This window comes from Microtus pennsylvanicus, chromosome 15, assembly GCF_037038515.1.
Source record: "Microtus pennsylvanicus isolate mMicPen1 chromosome 15, mMicPen1.hap1, whole genome shotgun sequence".
Taxonomy (NCBI): Eukaryota; Metazoa; Chordata; class Mammalia; order Rodentia; family Cricetidae; genus Microtus; species Microtus pennsylvanicus.
Window position 1 is genome coordinate 67,986,255 of NC_134593.1, and position 21,065 is coordinate 68,007,319.

Below are 21,065 nucleotides of genomic sequence, written 5' to 3' on the forward strand. Positions count from 1 at the left end.
GGGGACAGTCCCTGTCTACTCCAGAGTCTAGTCCAGACAGGGACAGTCCCTGTCTACTCCAGAGTCTAGTCCAGGATGGGGACAGTCCCTGTCTACTCCAGAGTCTAGTTCAGGATGGGAACAGTCCCTGCCTACTCCAGACTCTAGTCCAGACAGGGACAGTCCCTGTCTACTCCAGAGTCTAGTTCAGAAAGTGCTGAGTGGGGATAAAATGTCCACTCTGAAATATCCTCAACCAGCAGGGAAAGATTTATATAAGGCAGCTCGATGTTTCGGGCATGGAAACAGGGTGGGGGCAGAGAGCCTTCGAGTTTAATGAGGTATAAAGACACAGACTAGAAAAAGAGAATTCTCCAAGGAAGCTTTAACAGCCAAGGCGGGTTCTGCCCTGCAAGCCCTCTGGAGCTCGGTCCCTGCAATTCTGCACTCATGCTGCCCTCTTGTGCCCGATGTCCAGAGTCACCAGGCTCCCTGCAAGGAGAATTCTCATGGCTTCATTTGTTAATGCTCTCGACCCGGAATTTGTGTGACCCTGATTATTAAAATCTTCTTGAACAAAAGTGCTAAGATAGGAGAGAAATTTTGATGAGGGAGAAGGAGACAGAAAGCGAATCGGAAAATGACTATAAACACCATTCAGCTCGCCTTCCAATTCAGATGAGGGAAAGAGGAGAAACGCAGCCGAGATCTGAGGTTCTGTCACAGACACACAAACCATCACCAAACCCCCTCGAAGGAGAAGAGGGCAGAAAACAAAGAGGGTTGAGAAGACAGAGGGAAACTAAAGAGGAAGAAGGGAAGTTGGCTCTCAGCCATCTAAGGTCATAGATTCTGTCTTGCTTCAAAATTGATCCTAATTATGAGCTTAAGATTTATCAGATTATGAGTAAACACTCAGGGGCCATTTTATATAATCTCGCCGTGACTAACTTTGCATACTCATACATGGATTCTACAGAGAGAATAACTTCACATCTTAGGACTCAGGTGTGAGCTTGGCCATCAGCCATGCGGGATGGTGAAGTTAGTCTTGACCATAGTGTCATGGAGAAGAAACCTATCCCTTCAGGTCTAGCCCACTCTCTCCTTCCGATGCCAGTCTGACACTTGGGATGAAGGCTCTGTGGCCAGTGTTGCGGACTCCACAGACGGCCTGGGTCTCTGGACAAGTACAGAGGTTACCCAGAAATCAGCACCAGAGAGAGGCCAAGAGCTAACACTCCCAAGAGAGCAAGGCAAACCCATGACAGAAAGAACAAGATACTTTTGACCTCCAGAATATCCTGTCCGGGATTCTGACACAAGGAACAGCCAGAGCCAGAGAAGAGATGGAAGGTTCAGCTCTCAGGGACAAGCTGGATTTGAGACACAGCAGACAGTGGATTCTGCGGGCTCCACCTGAAGTTTCTGTACCAATGGACTCACGTGTCTAACTTCCTGGATGCTATATGCTGGCAAAAATTCATAGCCATTGTAGAATGTGCAAAATATTGTTCAAATGAGAACTGACATCTTAAAAAGTATTTTGATTTTCCTTTTAAGCTCTCCACTAAAGAGGGAAATAACTCGTATTAACGTTTGGGGCAAGCAAGGTCTATCTTGTGGGGTTTATTTGGGCTCTGTTTCCACTGAAGGAAGAAAGTCCTGCTAACAGACACAGCAGGGAGAAGCGAGATGAACGCCTCTGACATGATGTAAGATTAGTTACCCGAGATTTAGACTGGGCCCTAAGCCCCTCAATAAATAATAGCAGGACCAGGAAAAGCCTATGGGTCTCAGCCATGAGCATGAAGAGCCTGGTGAGCAGGAGCGGGAGGACAGGCGGACAGCCGGGAGGACAGGCGGACAGCAGAGCACAGCTTGCTAGGCGTTCCAGTTAACTAGCGGAGCAGCCGCGAGGCTCACAGCACCAAACCCTACGGCTACCTCTGAGTGCAGCTCCGGCCAGACCACATGTGGCATCTGTGGGATTAATGCACACGTGGTACCTTCCAGTCTGGTCTTATGTAATCCTCACGACAATCACATAAAGCAGAAAGGGTCAGAATACCAATTCTGACCCCACAGGTAAGAAAACGGATCCCCAGGGCCACCGCCCCTGCCCCTCACAGTCTCTCTCTGGGAACTGATGGTAGAGAGCTGGGCACCATTCAAGCTCTGAACACCATTCACCCGCTTAAATCTCAGTTTCTATAAGACGGCTACGGATATCGTCCCATTTCACACATGAGCATCGTCCCAGCTGTAACTGGTGGTTCTCAGTATCAAGACGGCCTTCTGGCGCCATAGCCCACGCTTTTAACCAAGGCATCTAACTCTAGAAATTATTGTCTGATACTATCCAAACGCTTTGCTCTGGGTCCAGCAGCTATTTAACGCCCCGTGCGCCCTTTATGCTCCTTCCAGGCCACGCTCCTCCACAACGGGTCCCGTTAATTATGGCCTGCATAAACAAAGCTGCCCCAGGCCTCACCACTGACCCCCAGATGACCAGGGTCTGTGGTGACAGCTAATGCTTCCTAGCAATTCGGCTGGAGGAGGTACCTGCAGATGCAGAGTGGATCAGAGGACCCTTGTGCGGGGCCTCATCCATTCATGGGAAGGCATGAGAATGGGGATCTCTTTAGCACGCAGGCCCTGTCATACAACCAGAGCCCAGAGAGCTAAGAGAGTCACTGGTGATGGCAAAACAACAAACGACAAAGGAGGAAAGCAGGCTTTCTGGTGTTGGCTTTGTTGGTTTTATAAACAGAATCAAAGTGGGATGCAATGGTCACTCCAGAATCCCAGCACACGCGAGGAAGAAGCGAGAGAGCTATCACCAGTTCAGGGTTAGCCTGGTCTACATAGTGACTCCCAATCTAGCCAGGGCTACAGTGGCAAGACACTATCTCACAATACTAAATAAATAATATATCTATATTATATTATATAATAATAAGTGAGATAAAATACAGAGTTAAAAACTTTTACTGGGAGTGATCACATTTAGATAAATCTTCAGTATCAGTCAGGTCAACCTCAGAGTCAGCCATCACATTTCAAGAAATGAACGATGCTCCCAAGAAAAGAAGCAAGTACACAGCCTGCGTCTCCTGCTCAGAGAGGGTTCCTCCTAACGAGACCCTTCCTGAAGGTGGTACAGGCCAACGTTGTGTGAACACAGTAGGTGTCTTAGCCACTCTGCAAATACATCCTACCTGCCTGCAAGGTAAGCAGCGAGCCCCGTGAGCCACGTGACAGTGGGGTTCACAACTCATTCTGCAAACTGAACGTCGATGTGTGGTTGGACACCTAGACACATCGGGGTAACTCTACACAACTGATATGAAGATTTCCTGTTGTGGGAGAGAAATATCGGGGAGACAAGGAATAAACATGCAGGGATTTTTCTCTCAACATCGCTCCCTTTTCAAAGACCGAAACATCCTCAGATCTTCAATGCGTCAACAAGACATTCACTGGGGAACTTGCATCTGACTTACCTATTGGGTTCCTATCGAAGAACAAGACCGGAGCTTTCAGGATGGACTCAAACATCCTGTTGTGCAAAGTCTGGGAAGCCTTCACAAGAACGTAGAAGACCAATAGGGATCTCGCGATGCCAAAAAGGACCGTAATGGCAGTTAAGCCTGAAACAAAGAGAAGCCAGAGAAAACGGAGTCTTTATACTGTCTCCACTAATGTAGGTTGGATAGGCGATGCAGGTATCACTTATTAATTACAAAAACATCGAGGTTCTACCTAAGTATAAAGTACTTATAAGATACACTGACAAAAATTTTCAAGTTTTTTCTCAATAAATGGAAAATACGTATGTGGGGTGGATAAAGTATAGACAGCAGGGTATCATAAATATATGGTGTGTTCTCATAAAAACTCGGGAGGAGGATAATCACTGGAAAGCTGTCCTTTCTGTCTCCATATCCAGAGATTATTTATAAGACCCATAACCTAACACTGTAGTGGGTTTCGATACCAACTCGCAATACTAACGGGGAAGAAATTCACCTTTTCCCTGTAGTGAATGCCCACTCAGCTTTAAGGAATTTGGAAATACCACATTAAGTGGCACATGGACAAACTTAAGTGGTTGAATTGTGAGAAAATATGAATCAATGCTAAGACAGTTGAATAGGCACTTAATCACCATGTGTCTCATATAAATATCACACGTTTTGAATGAGCACCACCTAAACTCTGTGTTTAATTAAGGTATGTTCGGATAACCGCTCAGCACAGAGATGGCTGGGGTGGGCTGTGTGCTGCTGGGGACGGGAGATCTTTACACATGAGGCGAGCATCCTTCCACTGAACCACAGCCCTACCCTCTGTTCTCCCAGTATCTATTAGCTTTCGCTCATACTGCTGCCCAGTACGGGGAGAACTGATGGGGTAAAGAGTTTGTAACAACGCCGTGTTTTTATCTGACCTCTGAAAGCTGATTAGTTCTAAAACTCTACACACGGGCATCGTCCTTAGCCTTCCAGCCTACTTGAATAGATAATGGACCTATTTCCCGTTAGGTCCTGCATAGTCCAGGGGTTGGGATGGTAACCAGTCAATGGATTAAGTCAGTACCGAATCCCGGGGAGTGGGGCTCTCAGAGATAATGCATCCCATCTGAGGAGAGCTGGGATGAGAGCTTCCTGTGGGAATGCCTGAAATTCCAGATGAGGATTTTTTTATGAAGTGTGTAATCTACACATATTCTGAGGCAGCCTTGTGAAGACAGAGTGTGGTGATGAGAGGACACAGCTGGAGACAGGGTACCATTGTTGATCTCACGGTAGGAAAGTGAAGGAGCCCTCATCCCTCGACACTGGGCTGCTCTCTGCTTAGCCTCCCCGTTCGGTAACTGGTGAGGCCCCAGAGATGAGCGGTGTGCTGACGGGAACTCTGCACACCTGCGAGGGGATAATGCTTTTATTTGGGGGCCTTGCTGTCAGAGGATTCCATCCAGGTTCAATAAAGGCCCGGGCTTACTTATGCAGACGGAACTGGAGCAATCCACACCACAGGGTGCAGATCTGTTTCTAATCCCCTGCCCACCCGTATAATGATAGAAGAGTTAGCTAAGGCAGCCTATTAGAACAGACAATAGCCGTAGAGTTCCAGTGGGTGCTTTTCTGAACGCTCAATCCTAGTTTAACTTTCAAAATCCAGTAGAGAGCAAATTAAGAGTCTTCATTCAACCTCTTCTGGTAGATTTCAAAAAAAAAAAATTCTAATTAATTCACAGAGTAAATGCGACCGAGCCTCCTAATCTGTTAAGATGCTGCTGAATTACTCCTAGGAGCTCTGCTAGCTCACACAGGCTCACTGTAAGCACCTCGGGCTCCCAGATAATAGACCCAATGGCTAAACTTTACCTGCGTAAATTCCTAAGTACCAGTTAAGATCTAGGGTCTCGGTTACACTTCCATTCCCGTTCTCGGTGTTATTCAGCGCACTCTGCTGGTTTGCCCTACGGACAGAATGTGGAAGGAAAAGGCAATCAGGTAAACATACAACAAAAGGAACCTCAGTTAGAGAGAAAAGTCTTGTGTGAGAAAATGGGTCTCAGCTCACACAATTCTGTGTACCTGATTTTAAACTTCAGTTTGAATTGGGCTAGAGAGATGGGTCCATAATTCAGAGCACTTGCTGCTCTTCCAAAAGGCCTGGGTTTGAGTCCCAGCACCCACATGGTGGCTCACAGTGGTTTGTAATTCTGGTTCCAGGGATCTGATGCCCTCTTCTGGCCTCTGCGGCCACAAGCCACAAACATGGCACACAGATATAGATGCAAGCAAGACACTCATCTACATAAACTAAAATAAAGGTGCCGCCTCTGATGCCAGCACACGAGAGGCAGAGGCAGGCGGATCTCTGTGAGTCTGGGGTCAGCCTGCTCTACAGAGTGAGTTCCAAGATAGCCAGGACTACACAGGAAAACCCTGTCTTGAAAAACAACAAAATCAATGTGAAGCTTGACAGTCAGTTCCCAGCATGCAGCTGAGGACCCGATGTGGTGAAGACCTCTGCAGGTCACACTTCACTGTTTCTCTTCAGGAGACTAAACTTAGACCAGAAGGCCCAACAAGCCCACCTCTCCCTAAAACCTGTGGGAAAATGGAGCTCCCGACGGATCTCAAAGCCGTTAATTCAGACACGAGCCACTCACCAGTAGGAAAGCCACCAGTCCTGAAGGACATAGAAAACCTGCAGAGGGAAGTGAGATACAACATCGGCATGGCTTCCAGACTTGAAACTCGAAATTGCTAAGATGTGGAGATATAGAGGGGATTTCCAGAGAACCAGGACGATTCCAGCAGGCATGGGTCAGTGCCAAATCCCACTTCCCGGACAAGATGTCACGGTTAAGATCTTACAAGGTAAGCCCAATTTTTTTCTACGCATTTTCAACTCCAGTTAGCGTCCTTATGTCGCTCCCCACGGACAGCATACCTCAGTGTAAATCCCGAGAGAATGTGGCACAATGTGTCAATCACACAAAAATGTATGTGTGCGACTACCACACTGAGGGCACAGACGTCATTATGTACCTGCGCCGCCATGTTCAGCAGAATGAGGAAAACGATGAAAAACCAAGATGCCCCCGCAGTGAAGTAATTCTTGTAGGCCTTGAAGCCAATTTTCCCTTCCGAACGGCTCTCCTCGGGCTGCGCTGCCTGTGTGTTTTCTGTCTGTGAAGGGAGAGGTGCTGGTAAGCAAGAGTCACACAAAATGTCTTCAAAAATTGGTTGACAAAGCTCTGGGAAAACAGGTATATGATTTGTGGCTGGCAGGAATCAAAATTGGTAATTCTTCCCTTGCACATACCTACCCAGTCTGGTAAAGCGTTCAGCCAGGACTCAGTCTCCCACTTCTAGGAGCACTTGCTCATTGCGGCATGGCTCTGCGTGAGCATGGCGGCATGATTTCTAGCACACGCCAAACACCCACACCCAAAGCAATCACAAAACGATGAGGACTAAACCATCACTCATCAACGGAAGAGAGCAGGGTGGAGGCGGGGGTGCAGATCTGCATGGGGTGCGCACTGAACACATGCAAGGCTCTGAATCCAACTGCAGCAAGAAATCACCAAGAATAACCAGGCGCTCACACTGCTAGCCAAACACAGGAACTGAGTAGAACCCTCTACAAGAGAGGGAGGAGAGCATTTCCTTTTTATATCAGAATTATCCAGGCTCCTAGATATGGAGAATGAGGATTTGGATAGCAGAGACGATAGTTAGACCTGCCGGGCTTGAGTTCCGCAACTGCACATTGAAATTATTCAGAGGGAAAAAATCGTCATCTGTACTGGAACATGTATGGACCCTTTTTTTTGCCACTGTTCCTGAGGCTATCATGTATCAAGTGTTTATATATCATTTATATTTTATTAGAAATTGTAAGTAATACAGAGAGGGCTTAAAATCTACAGAAGTACACCGGCTATGTGCACACGTGACACTCTTACACAGGCAATCTACAGGAGCACACCGGCTATGTGCACACGTGACACTCTTACACAGGTAATCTACAGGAGCACACCGGCTATGTGCACACGTGACACTCTTACACAGGTAATCTACAGGAGCACACCGGCTATGTGCACACGTGACACTCTTACACAGGTAATCTACAGGAGCACACCGGCTATGTGCACACGTGACACTCTTACACAGGTAATCTACAGGAGCACACCGGCTATGTGCACATGACACTCTTACACAGGTAATCTACAGGAGCACACCGGCTATGTGCACATGTGACACTCTTACACAGGTAATCTACAGGAGCACACCGGCTATGTGCACACGTGACACTCTTACACAGGTAATCTACAGGAGCACACCGGCTATGTGCACATGTGTAACACTCTTACACAGGTAATCTACAGGAGCACACCGGCTATGTGCACATGACACTCTTACACAGGCAATCTACAGGAGCACACCAGCTATGTGCACACGTGACACTCTTACACAGGTAATCTACAGGAGCACACCGGCTATGTGCACATGACACTCTTACACAGGTAATCTACAGGAGGACACCGGCTATGTGCACACGTGACACTCTTACACAGGTAATCTACAGGAGCACACCGGCTATGTGCACACGTGACACTCTTACACAGGTAATCTACAGGAGCACACCGGCTATGTGCACACGTGACACTCTTACACAGGCAATCTACAGGAGCACACCAGCTATGTGCACACGTGACACTCTTACACAGGTAATCTACAGGAGCACACCGGCTATGTGCACACGTGACAGTCTTACACAGGTAATCTACAGGAGCACACCGGCTATGTGCACACGTGACACTCTTACACAGGTAATCTACAGGAGCACACCGGCTATGTGCACACGTGACACTCTTACACAGGTAATCTACAGGAGCACACCGGCTATGTGCACACGTGACACTCTTACACAGGTAATCTACAGGAGCACACCGGCTATGTGCACACGTGACACTCTTACACAGGTAATCTACGGGAGCACACCGGCTATGTGCACACGTGACACTCTTACACAGGTAATCTACAGGAGCACACCGGCTATGTGCACACGTGACACTCTTACACAGGCAATCTACAGGAGCACACCGGCTATGTGCACACGTGACACTCTTACACAGGTAATCTACAGGAGCACACCGGCTATGTAAACATGACACTCTTACACAGGTAATCTACAGGAGCACACCGGCTATGTGCACACGTGACACTCTTACACAGGTAATCTACAGGAGCACACCGGCTATGTAAACATGACACTCTTACACAGGTAATCTACAGGAGCACACCGGCTATGTGCACATGACACTCTTACACAGGCAATCTACAGGAGCACACCAGCTATGTGCACATGACACTCTTACACAGGTAATCTACAGGAGCACACCGGCTATGTGCACATGACACTCTTACACAGGTAATCTACAGGAGCACACCGGCTATGTGCACACGTGACACTCTTACACAGGTAATCTACAGGAGCACACCGGCTATGTGCACATGACACTCTTACACAGGCAATCTACAGGAGCACACCGGTTATGTAAACATGTGACACTCCTACATAACTCCCAGAGGTCTCAGACCCATCCCATCCATGCCAGTTCCAAGGATGACTTTTGTCTAGAGGAGCAGCGGTGTAGATTACTGTAGATTACTTGAAAGGCTTTCAATATGGGACAGAGCCACCCGGGCCTATGCTGGCTGTGAGGAATAAGATGTGGCCCTTGGGCTAGACTAAGGGAGAAATAAAAGGAACTGAACTAAAAGGGTCACGTGCTAAGGCTACCAGATCTGTGTCCCTCTTGACTAACAAAAGCATCTGAAATAGAGCGGGACACTCATGTCACCCACCTACACCTACCTACTAGAGTCTAAGGCGGCAGTTCTCAACCTGTGGGTCGACCCTTTTGGGGATCGAATGACCCTTTCACAGGGCTCGCCTAAGTCCATCAGAAAACACAGATATTTACATTACAATTCATAACAGTACAAACATTACAGTTATGAAGTAGTAACAAAAGTAATTTTGTGGTTGGGGGTCACCACACCACGAGCCACAAGGTCCGTAAGAGAAAAAGGAACATATAACCAAAGACGGACTCACATCTTGGCCCTCCGGAGCCCCATCTTTCAGGGAGGGTCTGGACGATTGCTGGGACCAAATGGAGGACTCGGAGAAGGTCCGCTTCCTGAGGGTGGGGGTTCCTGAAGCTGGGGAGTGCTCTCCTTCCTCATTCTCCTTCTTTAAAAGGGAGCCGAAATCTACGCCGGACTTGAGAAACTCGGTGTATGTCCCCTTCTGCACCATTTGTCCCTGAAACGAAAGGAATTTCAGAGGCGGGCACTTACACTTCATGGCACTAATCTCACCAAACCACAGCCTACGGGCCTTGAGCTACAGCTGCTCTTGGGTCTGGAATCCTGGTCAACCAGAAGGGAGTGACTTGGTTTGCCTCCTACGTGAGAATCCTGCTTCCTGCCAAATTCTAGGTGCCTGACCCAATGTGTCATTGTGCCTTATGACCCAAATACCATGGGCACTGAAGGAAGCAAAACCATAGATGATGGGAGAGCCCACAGGGTCTTTTGTGAGAACACAGAGATGACTCACGCAGGGAAATTTGATTGACAGGGAGGTGCACGAGCAGCTCCACCTAGGTAGGACATACCCAGCCTCAGCTGGCCACCTTTCCCCCCTGGGGCAAAACTTAGACCAATATCATGATCTCAGAGTAAACCGTGCCCCCAAATTCAAGACCGTCACTGGGAATTCAACATTCCACAGCACATCTACTTGGGGGTTCTCTTCCTGACCACAGTTATAGGAAATAATGTGCAAATATCTCCATGATGTCCTACCCCATGAGGTGAACCCCAAATGATTTAATACTTAGAAAAAATCCTGGCGTACTGAGTCAAAGGGAAGTAGCTCTGAGGGGAGGATGGCTCAGGTTAGAGGAAAATGGCCCTGGACCCCACCCAATCCCTGTCCTTCTCCAACCCCAACCCCAATCAAGGTGGTCCACTGATGAAAATCCCAGTGCCTTTGGGCTTTTACAAGCCTGGTAACTTAAGGATTGGAAAGTTATTCCTGGAACGCAGTGTCTTATTGCACTTAGGGGGTAAGATTTGTTCCACACATTTTAATGCAATCACACCCTTCCTGTCCGTAAAATACACACAGAAACTACTGCTGACAAGAGGGGACAGCTCCTAAGACAAGCTGTAAGAATCCAGGGAGCAGCCTGAAGGGGCAGCCATCCTCTCCGCTCTTAGAGAAGGTCAGACAAATAATCAGAGTGGTTCTCAGTTTCTCTACCTGCTAGCAGGTGAGTGAATTGTTGTCTACTAAAAATAAAACTCACAGTACGCAAGAGGCAGGATCGCCGAAACAGCGGCCATGTGGGGACAGGTGACAAAACCCTTCTACACCTAGTGACTCTGCAGGCAGAACATTCAGCTCTGTGCACATGAAATTAATTGTTTTCCAGCCTGAGGAATCCGGGCGCCCATTCCCAGGGGGCCCAGGAGACAGCTGACACTCTTAAGTTGTTGCTAAGGGGATAGTCACCCTGCCTTATATAATCGTTGTGGTGAGAATTTGCTCCCCGGAACTCTGACTGACAGCTCCCTCGCCTCTCTTTGGCAGCCACAGTTAAGTACCAAGGAGGCACTAAAGGACTCTACTATCATCACATAGCCGGTTTCCATAGCAACTTGTAATCTGCGTCTCTGAGAATAACTGCATGCAAATATTGCGAACTCTGGCTAACATTCACTGATCAGTTCCATCTCTGGCCAAGAGTGATGTGGGAGGTCCTTCTGTATATGTGTTGCTTTGATTGGTTATTGAATAAAGCTACTTTGGCCTATGGTAGGGCAGAATATAGCCAGGCTGGAAGGGATATAGAGAGAGGGTAGGCGGAGTCAGAGAGATGCCATGTAGCTCCTGAAAGTGATAGACATCAGAGCTTTATTGGTAGGTCACTGCCTCATGGTGATACGCAAATTATTAGATATGGATTAAGATGTAAGAGCTTCCTGAGAATATGCCTGAGTCATCACTGGCCAAATAGGGTTGTAATTAATAAAATTTCTGTGTGATTATTCAGGTCTGGACAGCTGGAAATCGAACAAGTAGTCTCCTATGATACAAGAGATTACAGAAGAATATGGTTTGGATGTGGCTTAATTATTTGTGTTCCCACTGTGTGATGAAAGGCTTGGTCCTTGGGGTGGCACTACCGGGAGGTTCTGGAACCTTTGGGAGGCGGGGTCTGGTAGAAAGTCCTCAATCCAGAATGGACTGGGAAGCCTCAGGCTCTCTGGAGTTGACGCTCAGTGTGTGAGCGCCTCCTGGTGCCTTTCTGCTAGAGCTGCATCTGGAAGGGCCTTTCAGAAGGGAGCCCTGAAGGCGCTGCATCCTTGACCCTCTCTTCTCATAAAGTGACCTCAAAGCTCTCCGCGTAGAGCTCAGGGAACCTGCAGGAGAGGAAATGGAAGGAATGGAAGAACCAGAGGGAATGGAGGACGCAGGAGAGCAAGCTCTGAACCAACTAAGCGGGGCTCAGGTGAGTTCAGAGACTGAAGCAGCAAGCATGGGGCCTGCACGGGTCTGCACCAGGTCCTTGTGTATGTATTACAGCTTCCATTCTCCTGAGTGTGAGAACAAGTGGGGCTCTGATTCTTGTGCCTGCTCCTGAGCTCGTGTCCTTCTCTGGACTAGCCTTGTCCAGCCTGGATGCCATGGCTTTTGCTTTACTGTATTTCATTCTGTTATGTTTTGCTGGTGTCTCCTAGAGGGCTGTTCCGTTCTAAGGAGAGACAGAAAGGGAATTGGGTCCAGATGGGAGAGGGGAGGTGGGGAGGAACTGGGAGGGGCAAGTGGAGGCAAAACTGTAAAAAGGATATATTGTACAAGAAAAAAAAAATCCATTTTCAATAAAAGGGGGAAATCACATGGCCTGTCTTAGGTCTTCCACTGTGGCTAACTCAACGCTGAATAAAATTGATAAAGTAATGAACACATCAAGGAGGTTGTTTTCTGTCCATGATGAAGAGACAACTCAGACCTCCCCACTGCAAAAGATAAGCACCATGTCACCAATGCAAACATGCAGGGTACAGGCGTGGGGGGACACCTCAGGAAAACACCAGGAACCCTGAAAATCCCTTGCTAATTTTAATCTCAACAAGGTGGTGTTTTGTCATAGGCTAAGTTGTACCTCAAGACACCCCAGTTCCAAATTCCGGTAACGAATTAAAAAGCAGGACCTTTGCAGATGCCATCAAGTTAAAGTGAGGTCACACTAAAGCAGGGTAGAGCCATGAGAAGATTGACTGCCAAGGACAGCCAAGGGCTGCCGGAAGGAGACCAGAGGAAGAGATTGCTCCAGAGCTCTGGGGCCAGCTCAGTCCCACCAGGGCACAGCAGAGCAGAGAGACAGCATTTCCCAGCATCACTCGGCCGTCAGCTCTCGTTACTCTGTCCTAGCAGCCCTCGCACACCGACCTGCTGACTGCAGCGCACTTCTCTGCCTGCTGAACTAGACGACTGACTTCTAATTGCTTCTGCCATAGCCCCCGATTATCCTGGTGGCAGCAGCGTTGGGGGTGGGGAACAAAATCACAGATGAGACCCTCCAATGAATCAAATAGTGGCCATCTCATCCAAGGCCAGTGTGCTGGGTTCTGATCCCATCTCCCTCCAGGCCCCTAGATCATTCAGCACAGACATGTCGCCAAACATCATGCCTCAGGTATCCCTCTTCCAGGTAAAAGCACGGTCACCATCTTCCTGTCATTGTCCCACAAGCCCTATCACACCTACTCTGACCAGAAGGGAGGCCACAGAGTGGAGAGGTTTCACCTTGCATACTGTGGAGAGGAAGCCTCATTCCAAAGGACTTGGATAGAGGTACCATCAAAGTGGTCATCGTGACTAGGCAGCTCTGAGCAGAGGATGCTCAGCCATTCATTATTTTTGTGAATAAGAGATACTCTTTAGGCAAAAAGATAGATGGAAGGATGACTTAATATCAAAATTATCCAAATTATCTTCAGTACCCGTAGGTCATGTAGAAAATGAAACAAAAATGTCTAAGGAAACAGCATCATCATTTTCATCATTGATCTCACTAGAGCATCTTACAAATTTGAGGGAGCAATTTTATCATCTGGAAGAGGACCATGGCTTAGAATGGAAGTGGCATTTCTGCTTTCTGACGGGTTTTCTGTTGTTATTACTTGCTTGCTTGCTTGTTTGTGGGTCTCATGGGTCCCCATCTGGCCCTGAACTTGAGCTTCTGATTCTCCTGCCTCTGCCTCGAGGGCTGGGACTATGGGCCAGCACACCCACTCCACGGAGAGCTGGGAATGGCTTCTTGCATATCAGGCATACTCTCTACCAATGGAGTCACATCGCCAGCCCTCAGAGTGGTATTTCTAAAAGTCCTTCCGATATCCTCAAGGATGCGAATCTCAACCCTAGGAAATGAATGTAAAACTGGGGGAGGGAAGGCAGCTTCTCAAGTCCATGGAGAACAGCCTGATGGGAACCCCGCATCCCGCTTTCAACCTGAGGTTCTAGCTGGTTCTGTGGACAACGACGTTGCTCACACTCTCAACTTGCCTTTGAGACACCCATAACCTTGCTCTTGAGAGTTCTTCACTTACTTCTCAAGTGCTCTGCTTTCTCTGAACCCTGCTGCGTAAAATCTGTATTAAAATCTCTTAGCGAACGCCAACCCTGCTTTTAAAGAGGAAATGACTTACATCTTTCAATATCAGGATGTGGCTGGCAGCTTTTAGGTACTGCAGCTGATGAGTCACTAAAATGGTGACCTTCTCGTGCAGGGTCTGACAGATGCACCTACAGACGTAAACACCCCCAGAGGAGAAAACACATTAGCAGGGGCTCTCCAAACCGCAAAACCAAGAGTTGAAGCCATGACGACATAAAGGCAACATAGCAACGACACATGCTTTAAAGGAGGTATAAATACAATTTAAACACGAGCTAAAGAGGAGGATTAGCAGTTAAGGCTGGGCACTGCTCTTGCAGAGGAACCAAGTCTGGTTCTCAGCACCCTGCTGGGCAGCTCACAACAGCCTTAACTCCAACTCCAGAAGATCGAGGTCCTTTTCAGGACTCTGAGGACACCTACATACCCACACAGAGATACCCAGACATAACCGAAAAGTAAATAAAAATTAATCTTAAAACTTAAATACAAATATAAATTAATAATAGTGACTAAGTATTCAAATCCACTAGCAGCACCTGAGCCTACCTATGACACTTTGAAAAGTAGCCAGAAGAAGAGGCTGTGGCTGCTAATTTTTCTTCTAAAACTTAGTTTAACAATTGTGTATATTTACATATTATATGACAAAAAAATAAATTTTATGTATATTTATATAATAAAAGCAGTTGGACAGTACTAATATTACAAAACATGAATAAAATTCTAATTACCTTATTGTGATATAGGAATCCTAAAGAAACACACATATCACATAAGAAGAAAGATGGGTACTTTTCTTAGATGTCTGCTCATGGGACTGCTTCTGATGTACACATTAATTAATATTATTAGGGCTAAGGCTATCACTCAGATGGCAGAGAGCACGCAGGGTGTGTACAAAGTCCTGGGCTTGAACTACTGGTGGTGCTTGCCCACAGTCCCTGTACTAAGGAGCTGGAGACGGCAGCCTAGTTCAAGAATATCCTCAACCATATAGCAAGCTTGTGTGGCCAGTCTGGGCCACATGAGACCATCTCAAAACTACAACAAAACTCAAGAGGAAGAATGAAAACCAAGTAAATGAACAGCCTTAGAACCTCAGTTACCTCTACTAATGGACACTTGCAATCTCTTTTCCTAAATAACCATGGGTAGAAAAGTGAATGAGGAGGCCCCTGTAGCCTCCGTAACAATCCTACTCCCCATGCTAGGAGCAAATATTCTTCTCTCAGAACTAACAATTTCCAACACTTAAAAGGAAAGAAGTCAATGACCTTTAAGGTTTAGACTGCTCCAAGTGCATCCAGATTCTCACTGCAGACCCAGGAGAACTCAGCCTTAGCATATGCATGGGGAAGGGGAAGCTGGCTAAGGGCCACCATACATGGAGCTCTGCCTACAGCCTGGATTCCCAAGTCTTCACACAGAGCAACCGGCAGGGCTGTAGGCCACAGGCTAGCGAGTGAGGTTGTCAGAGAGAGGCTGTCATGGAGAGACATGGAATCGAGCCCTTCAAATTCGTGTGTGTGTGTGTGTGTGTGTGTGTGTGTGTGTGTGTGTGTGTGTGTGTGTTGCGATAGCAATGAAAAACAAAGAAGCCATGATTTTAATAGGGAGTTGAGAATTGGAGGGAAGAAAGACATGGGGGAAGTGACATAATTATATTTTAATTTTTTAAAAAAGTCAAAAATTACAAATAACAAAGAAACTAAAGGTACTTATCTGAGAAAGACAGAGACAGATACAGGGGAAGGTCCAGACTACAACCATAGAGATACAAAAAATGTCAGCTCCACCCTCCATCTTTCCCTAAGCCTTCGCCATCTGCTTCCACTAGGGGACCAAAAAGTCTTTATAAAAAAAACTAAAGGTGCCTTTAGAACTGGGCTATTACCAGAACTAAGACACCCGCCCCATGCAGAAACTACGCGCTTTCCATGAAGGATTAATTTTCCATCCTCTGGCACAGCTTATTTCTTACCGACACCTCTCGACCTGCCAAACCCTTTCTAGGTGCAGCGTTTGCGCTTCAGCTGAGCTGTTCCTTCACCAGAGCCAGTTGCCTCCATCCCTTTGTGTGACTGCCTCTTATTACACCTACAAGGCCAAAGCCGGAGGTTTCAAATGCACCAACAACTTCCACCACAAGCAAGAGAACTTAGAATATATGTTTTCCCTAAGTTAGGTGGCTTTTTTCCCCAAAATGTCCACAGAAATATTCATTAAATTTTTAAAAAGTAAAACTTTTAAAGTCGGTTTGTGTATATTGTGTGTGTGTGCATGTGTGTGTATGTATATATATGTGTGAATATATCTACACACATACACATAATCTTTGGCATATTTCCCAGATTGGTCAAAAAGTACTAAACTCAATCCTCCTGCCTCCACCTTACTAAAACTATGCAGACACACGCCTCTGGGCCTTCCTGTGCCATACTGATGTTGATGGGCTCATCATTTAATTCTGATCCCATACAAGAACCTCAGAGAGTAAACAAAGCACTGTAGCCCCGCGTGCCAGAGCGGACATTTCAGGGACACAAACAGGAAAGACAGAGTCAGTAAGTACTTGGATTCATTTAGTTGAAGGCTTTTGTCTTTCCACTCGTTCACACACTGGAAATTCGAAACCAGGGTGATGGTATGAAGAGATGGGGCTTTCTCACTGCCATCACGGAAAGGATTGCCGTTGTTCCTTATAAAGGAGAACCAGTGGATGAACGGTACCTCTTCTGCCGACATGTGCCTAGGAATCACCAAGTCCTCAAGAGACATCGCATCTGCTACCGTCTCATCTCGGGCTTCCAGCCTCCACGAGATGAGAAATACATCTCTGTTGTTTACAGATTATAGGCTATGGAATTCTGTCACAGTAGCCTGCACAAACTAAGAAATACATAAACTAAGACAAGGAGGTAGGCGGCAGCGTGGGAGATCTAACTAGGATAGCCCTGCACAGATCACGGGAGAGGCAGGCATCTGCAGTGTTGAGACTTTCTAAAATGCAAGAATCCACAGCTACATCAGGCTGGCATCAGTCGGGAGACCCCAGCCTTCTGTGTCCCATGTTTGTAACATATATAGTTGTAAAACCCGCCAATCTTAATAACCTTGGATGTATATCCGTGATTGAAATAAAACTGCTAATGGCGAACAGAAGAGTGGCTCGTTCCCATTTAATACAAAGCACTCCACGTTTCCCAGCTCCGACGCGGCCACCATCTTTCACAGCATATTGTTCAATCCAATTTTCTAACTCGTTGAGAGCATTCTCCAGCTGCTGCTGAGTGATTTCCTAAATTGCATTCGTGCTCCCTGCTCCAAGTTCCCCCAAAGAATGTGGTTCTGATTAGCAAGCAACGATTCTAACAAGCTTGCTTCTATCGAGGGTCTATCCAAAGCCATTAAACATTAAAGGTGCAAGCAGACTTTATAAACACCCATGCTCAAAGGGACGCTTGGGGGGGGGCACCTCTGTGATCTGCATACCGATACCAAGCAATTAAAATGCCTCCCTCTCTCCTCCCGAGAGCCTCCACTATAGCTTCCCACCGAGAATCATCTTGAGTGCTGGGGAACTTGAGTGGATCCTTCAAAGCTCACCAAAGTGACAAAGGGTTGATTCCGCCCTGAGCAAAATCCATCAAGTCACAATCAAGGGTCACAGGAAAGGAGGGTCGGATCAAAGAGCTGGGTCAGAGCCAAGTGCCAGCCTCTCTTGCCTCTTGCTTTCTGTGCTCTGAAACGTTCAACCCACTACCACGCATGTGTTTTTGTTTGTGTCATAGTAAAATTCACATGCCGTAAAAGTCACCACCGTGGCCACTTTTAAGTGTCTTATTCGCAGCATGAAGTACGTTCACACTGCTGTCCAGCCCACCACCACCCACAGCCAGAATGCTTTCATATCCACAACAGGCGACACATTTGTGTCCCCACCATCTGCCAAGCCCCAGAAGGCCACGCCCAGTAGATGGTCTCGTGTTCCAGTCCTAGAATCCAAAGCCTAGATGGGTGGTTTTCACTCTGCTGAGGGTTTGTTATAAACTGAACCCCACTTCCCTAAATTCATACCAAATTTACAAAAGGTCAACACCTAATGGTTTAGATAGAACTTCTAGAGGGAAAGCTAAGAGTAGCTATGAGGGTGGTCCTCAAACAACCTGATGGGTGTCCTCTGAAGAAGAGGGAACTTGGGAAAGATACCCAAGAAGGAAAAGACAGAAGATGGCCATTGACTTCCACCCTCCGTGGCTTAGTCTGGGAGAGTCACAGCAGACTCTAGCATCTTATTTTGGTGCACAGAGCTAAAGAAGGCAGAAAGTACAGGTTAGCGTTTCGGGGGGCTCTAAATCTGCCATAAAATCTGCAGCACCCCTTGAGGGAAATGTGCCCACTTGCTGCTGTCATCTGGTGCCTTGCTTGTCCACACCTTTACACCTGTGTCACGAGTTCCCATTCTCAGTGTCCCCAAACCTCGCAGTCTACAGCTCAACATATATCACTGAGATCTCTTCTGCGGGGCCCTATGAGACCACTGAATCTCACTGCAAAGGAGGGGCTGGAGAGACGGTCAGTTAAGAGCACTTGTAGAGGACCAGAGTCCAGGACTCAGAACCCATGTCAGGTGGCTCACAACCAGCTCTAACTCCAGTTCTAAAGGAACCCAGTCCCCTCCCTGGCCTCCTCTAGCACTGACACACATGTGGCATTCACTGACCAGACACATATACATATACATACACACACACACACACACACATTGAAATAAATCTCAATTTTGGAGTAAAAGAACCAACTCCCTAGTACCAAGTGGCCAAGCCCTTTCCTTCAATTTAAAAACACACATCTCTTTTCTTCTTGGGGCCTGGGTCTTCTAGTCTCTTGGCTAAGAACTTCAAGGAGCTATAGAAAATAAATAAAGAGAGTGCCCTCTGATCTGAGACTCTACACACAGGCTCTGTGCATTTTGCCACACTAACGGCACCTTCCCTATTTCCCTACCTTGATCTTGGGCTTGTAAAATGTGTGATATGGAGGGGAAGAGAGAAGAGGTGCATTAATGAGAGCCTAGATGAAGCTGTAGAAATTATTTCACGGGGCCCAACTGGAAGGGTTCCTGAACACGGAGCTGACATAAGACAGCACAAACTCACAGCTGGAAGAGGTGTTTTCCCACTTCTGCATCTACTGCGCTGAGTGGATCGTCGAGGAGGTAGATGTCGGCGTCTTGGTAAACTGCCCTGCAAGGCAAAGAGGGAAATCAGACGGAAGGGCACCTCCCTGGCCACTGTCTTAGGGATCGTGGCGCTCAGTCACTGTATGTTCATCCAAAGCACCCATGGATTGCTCAAAACCAGCACTTTGTATGGTACAGACACAGTGAGCAACCGCTACACGCCCAGCCCCCGCCACCGCATGCTTCCGTCAAGGCTCATACGCAGGGCTGCTGGAAGACAAGTTACCGTGCCAAGTTCACCCGTGCTTTCTGCCCTCCGCTGAGCGTGGCTCCCCGGTCTCCTATCACAGTCAGATCCCCATCCTCCAGAAGCTGCAGGTCCTGCACGGAGACAGAGGAAAGACTCAGAGCTGCTCTTCCGCAATCATCTTACAAACCTTGCTGCAGGACTATAGGGGCAGGGCGAGGAGAACACACAGGACCCAGAAAATCTCCGTGTTACACTTCCTATGAGGATTTAACTATTTCTGAGGTGCTCAACTATGTTAATGATATCTGCCAAGTGATGAGCAGAGATTCGCCATTGTTTGGACACAGCGACTCTGGCAGGGAAGGAAACAAGGTCCCTGCAGCATCCATAATGGAGACTGCCACTATGAGAAGTTAGTAAGGGTGTGCAAGACAAGGAAGGTAGCTGTCAGAGGGACTGGAGAGGGAAGGTTCATTTCCCACTGGACGGCCAGCTAGGACTCAGACAGAGAGAGTGGAGTGTGGAATGAGCCCGCCAAACCTGGGCAAAAACGATGGCATCAAAACAGAAAGGAATAACACATCGATGCCATGAGCTGACAAATGTGTGTGTGGTCAAAGGAGAGTGTTAGGAGATGCTGATGCTGATGATGGAGAGGGGTCACAGGTTCACGCCTATGAAATTAAGGGAGGGCATGATCTGCCTCATCAAGTGGGAAGAATCGCTAGCTGAGGCAAGGTCCGGGCTAAGGAGATGCTGAAGCATTCGGTGTGAGAACTGTGACGGAGTGGGAACAGTAACGTCAGAGACACCAGGGAATTAATTAATGGTAAGACTCCAGATTCATGTACCTCTCTGTGTGCACATATGCACATGTGAGCATGCATGCATACAGACATGCATAATCAAGAGCCAGTGAGAGGCCGGGCGGTGGTGAAGAGCGCCTTTAATCCCAGCACTCGGGAGGCAGAGACAGGTGGATCTCTGTGAGTTCAAGGCCAGCCTGATCTACAAGAGCTAGTTCCAGGACAGGCCCCAAAGGTACAGAGAAATCCAGTCTCAAAAAAACAAAACAAAATGAAAAAAAGTCAGTGGGAGAACCGAGGCACACACAGAGAGGGACAGACAAGATAGTAATAGGTATGTAGGCACAGTGAGTGAATAAGAGAGACGAACAGACAAGACTTTGAATATAAGAGAACTATTATTCTGCAGTTAACGCCCCTTCTTATGCAGTATATATACAGAAGTATCATATTATTTATACTATATTATGTTTGTTATATAGCATGTATGTATTATATTGCAATGAGATATTACTACTTAATGAACGTCTAGTTTGTCACTGTGGCTTGACACAC

The 21,065-nt window shown here is 47.3% G+C and overlaps 1 protein-coding gene across 2 annotated transcripts in view; it reads right to left on the minus strand.

The window, feature by feature from the left end:
• Abcc4 (ATP binding cassette subfamily C member 4 (PEL blood group)) overlaps positions 1 to 21,065 on the minus strand; it is a 204,686-nt gene that overhangs the window by 106,710 nt on the left and 76,911 nt on the right. For both annotated transcript variants that reach the window (XM_075949138.1, XM_075949139.1), the window contains exons 12-19: positions 19,741 to 19,835; positions 19,432 to 19,518; positions 14,301 to 14,397; positions 9,631 to 9,840; positions 6,549 to 6,689; positions 6,167 to 6,204; positions 5,373 to 5,467; positions 3,486 to 3,632 (exon numbers count right to left, since the gene is read on the minus strand). In XM_075949138.1, coding sequence (XP_075805253.1) covers positions 3,486 to 3,632; positions 5,373 to 5,467; positions 6,167 to 6,204; positions 6,549 to 6,689; positions 9,631 to 9,840; positions 14,301 to 14,397; positions 19,432 to 19,518; positions 19,741 to 19,835 — 910 coding nt within the window. The remainder of the gene's footprint in view (positions 1 to 3,485; positions 3,633 to 5,372; positions 5,468 to 6,166; positions 6,205 to 6,548; positions 6,690 to 9,630; positions 9,841 to 14,300; positions 14,398 to 19,431; positions 19,519 to 19,740; positions 19,836 to 21,065) is intronic.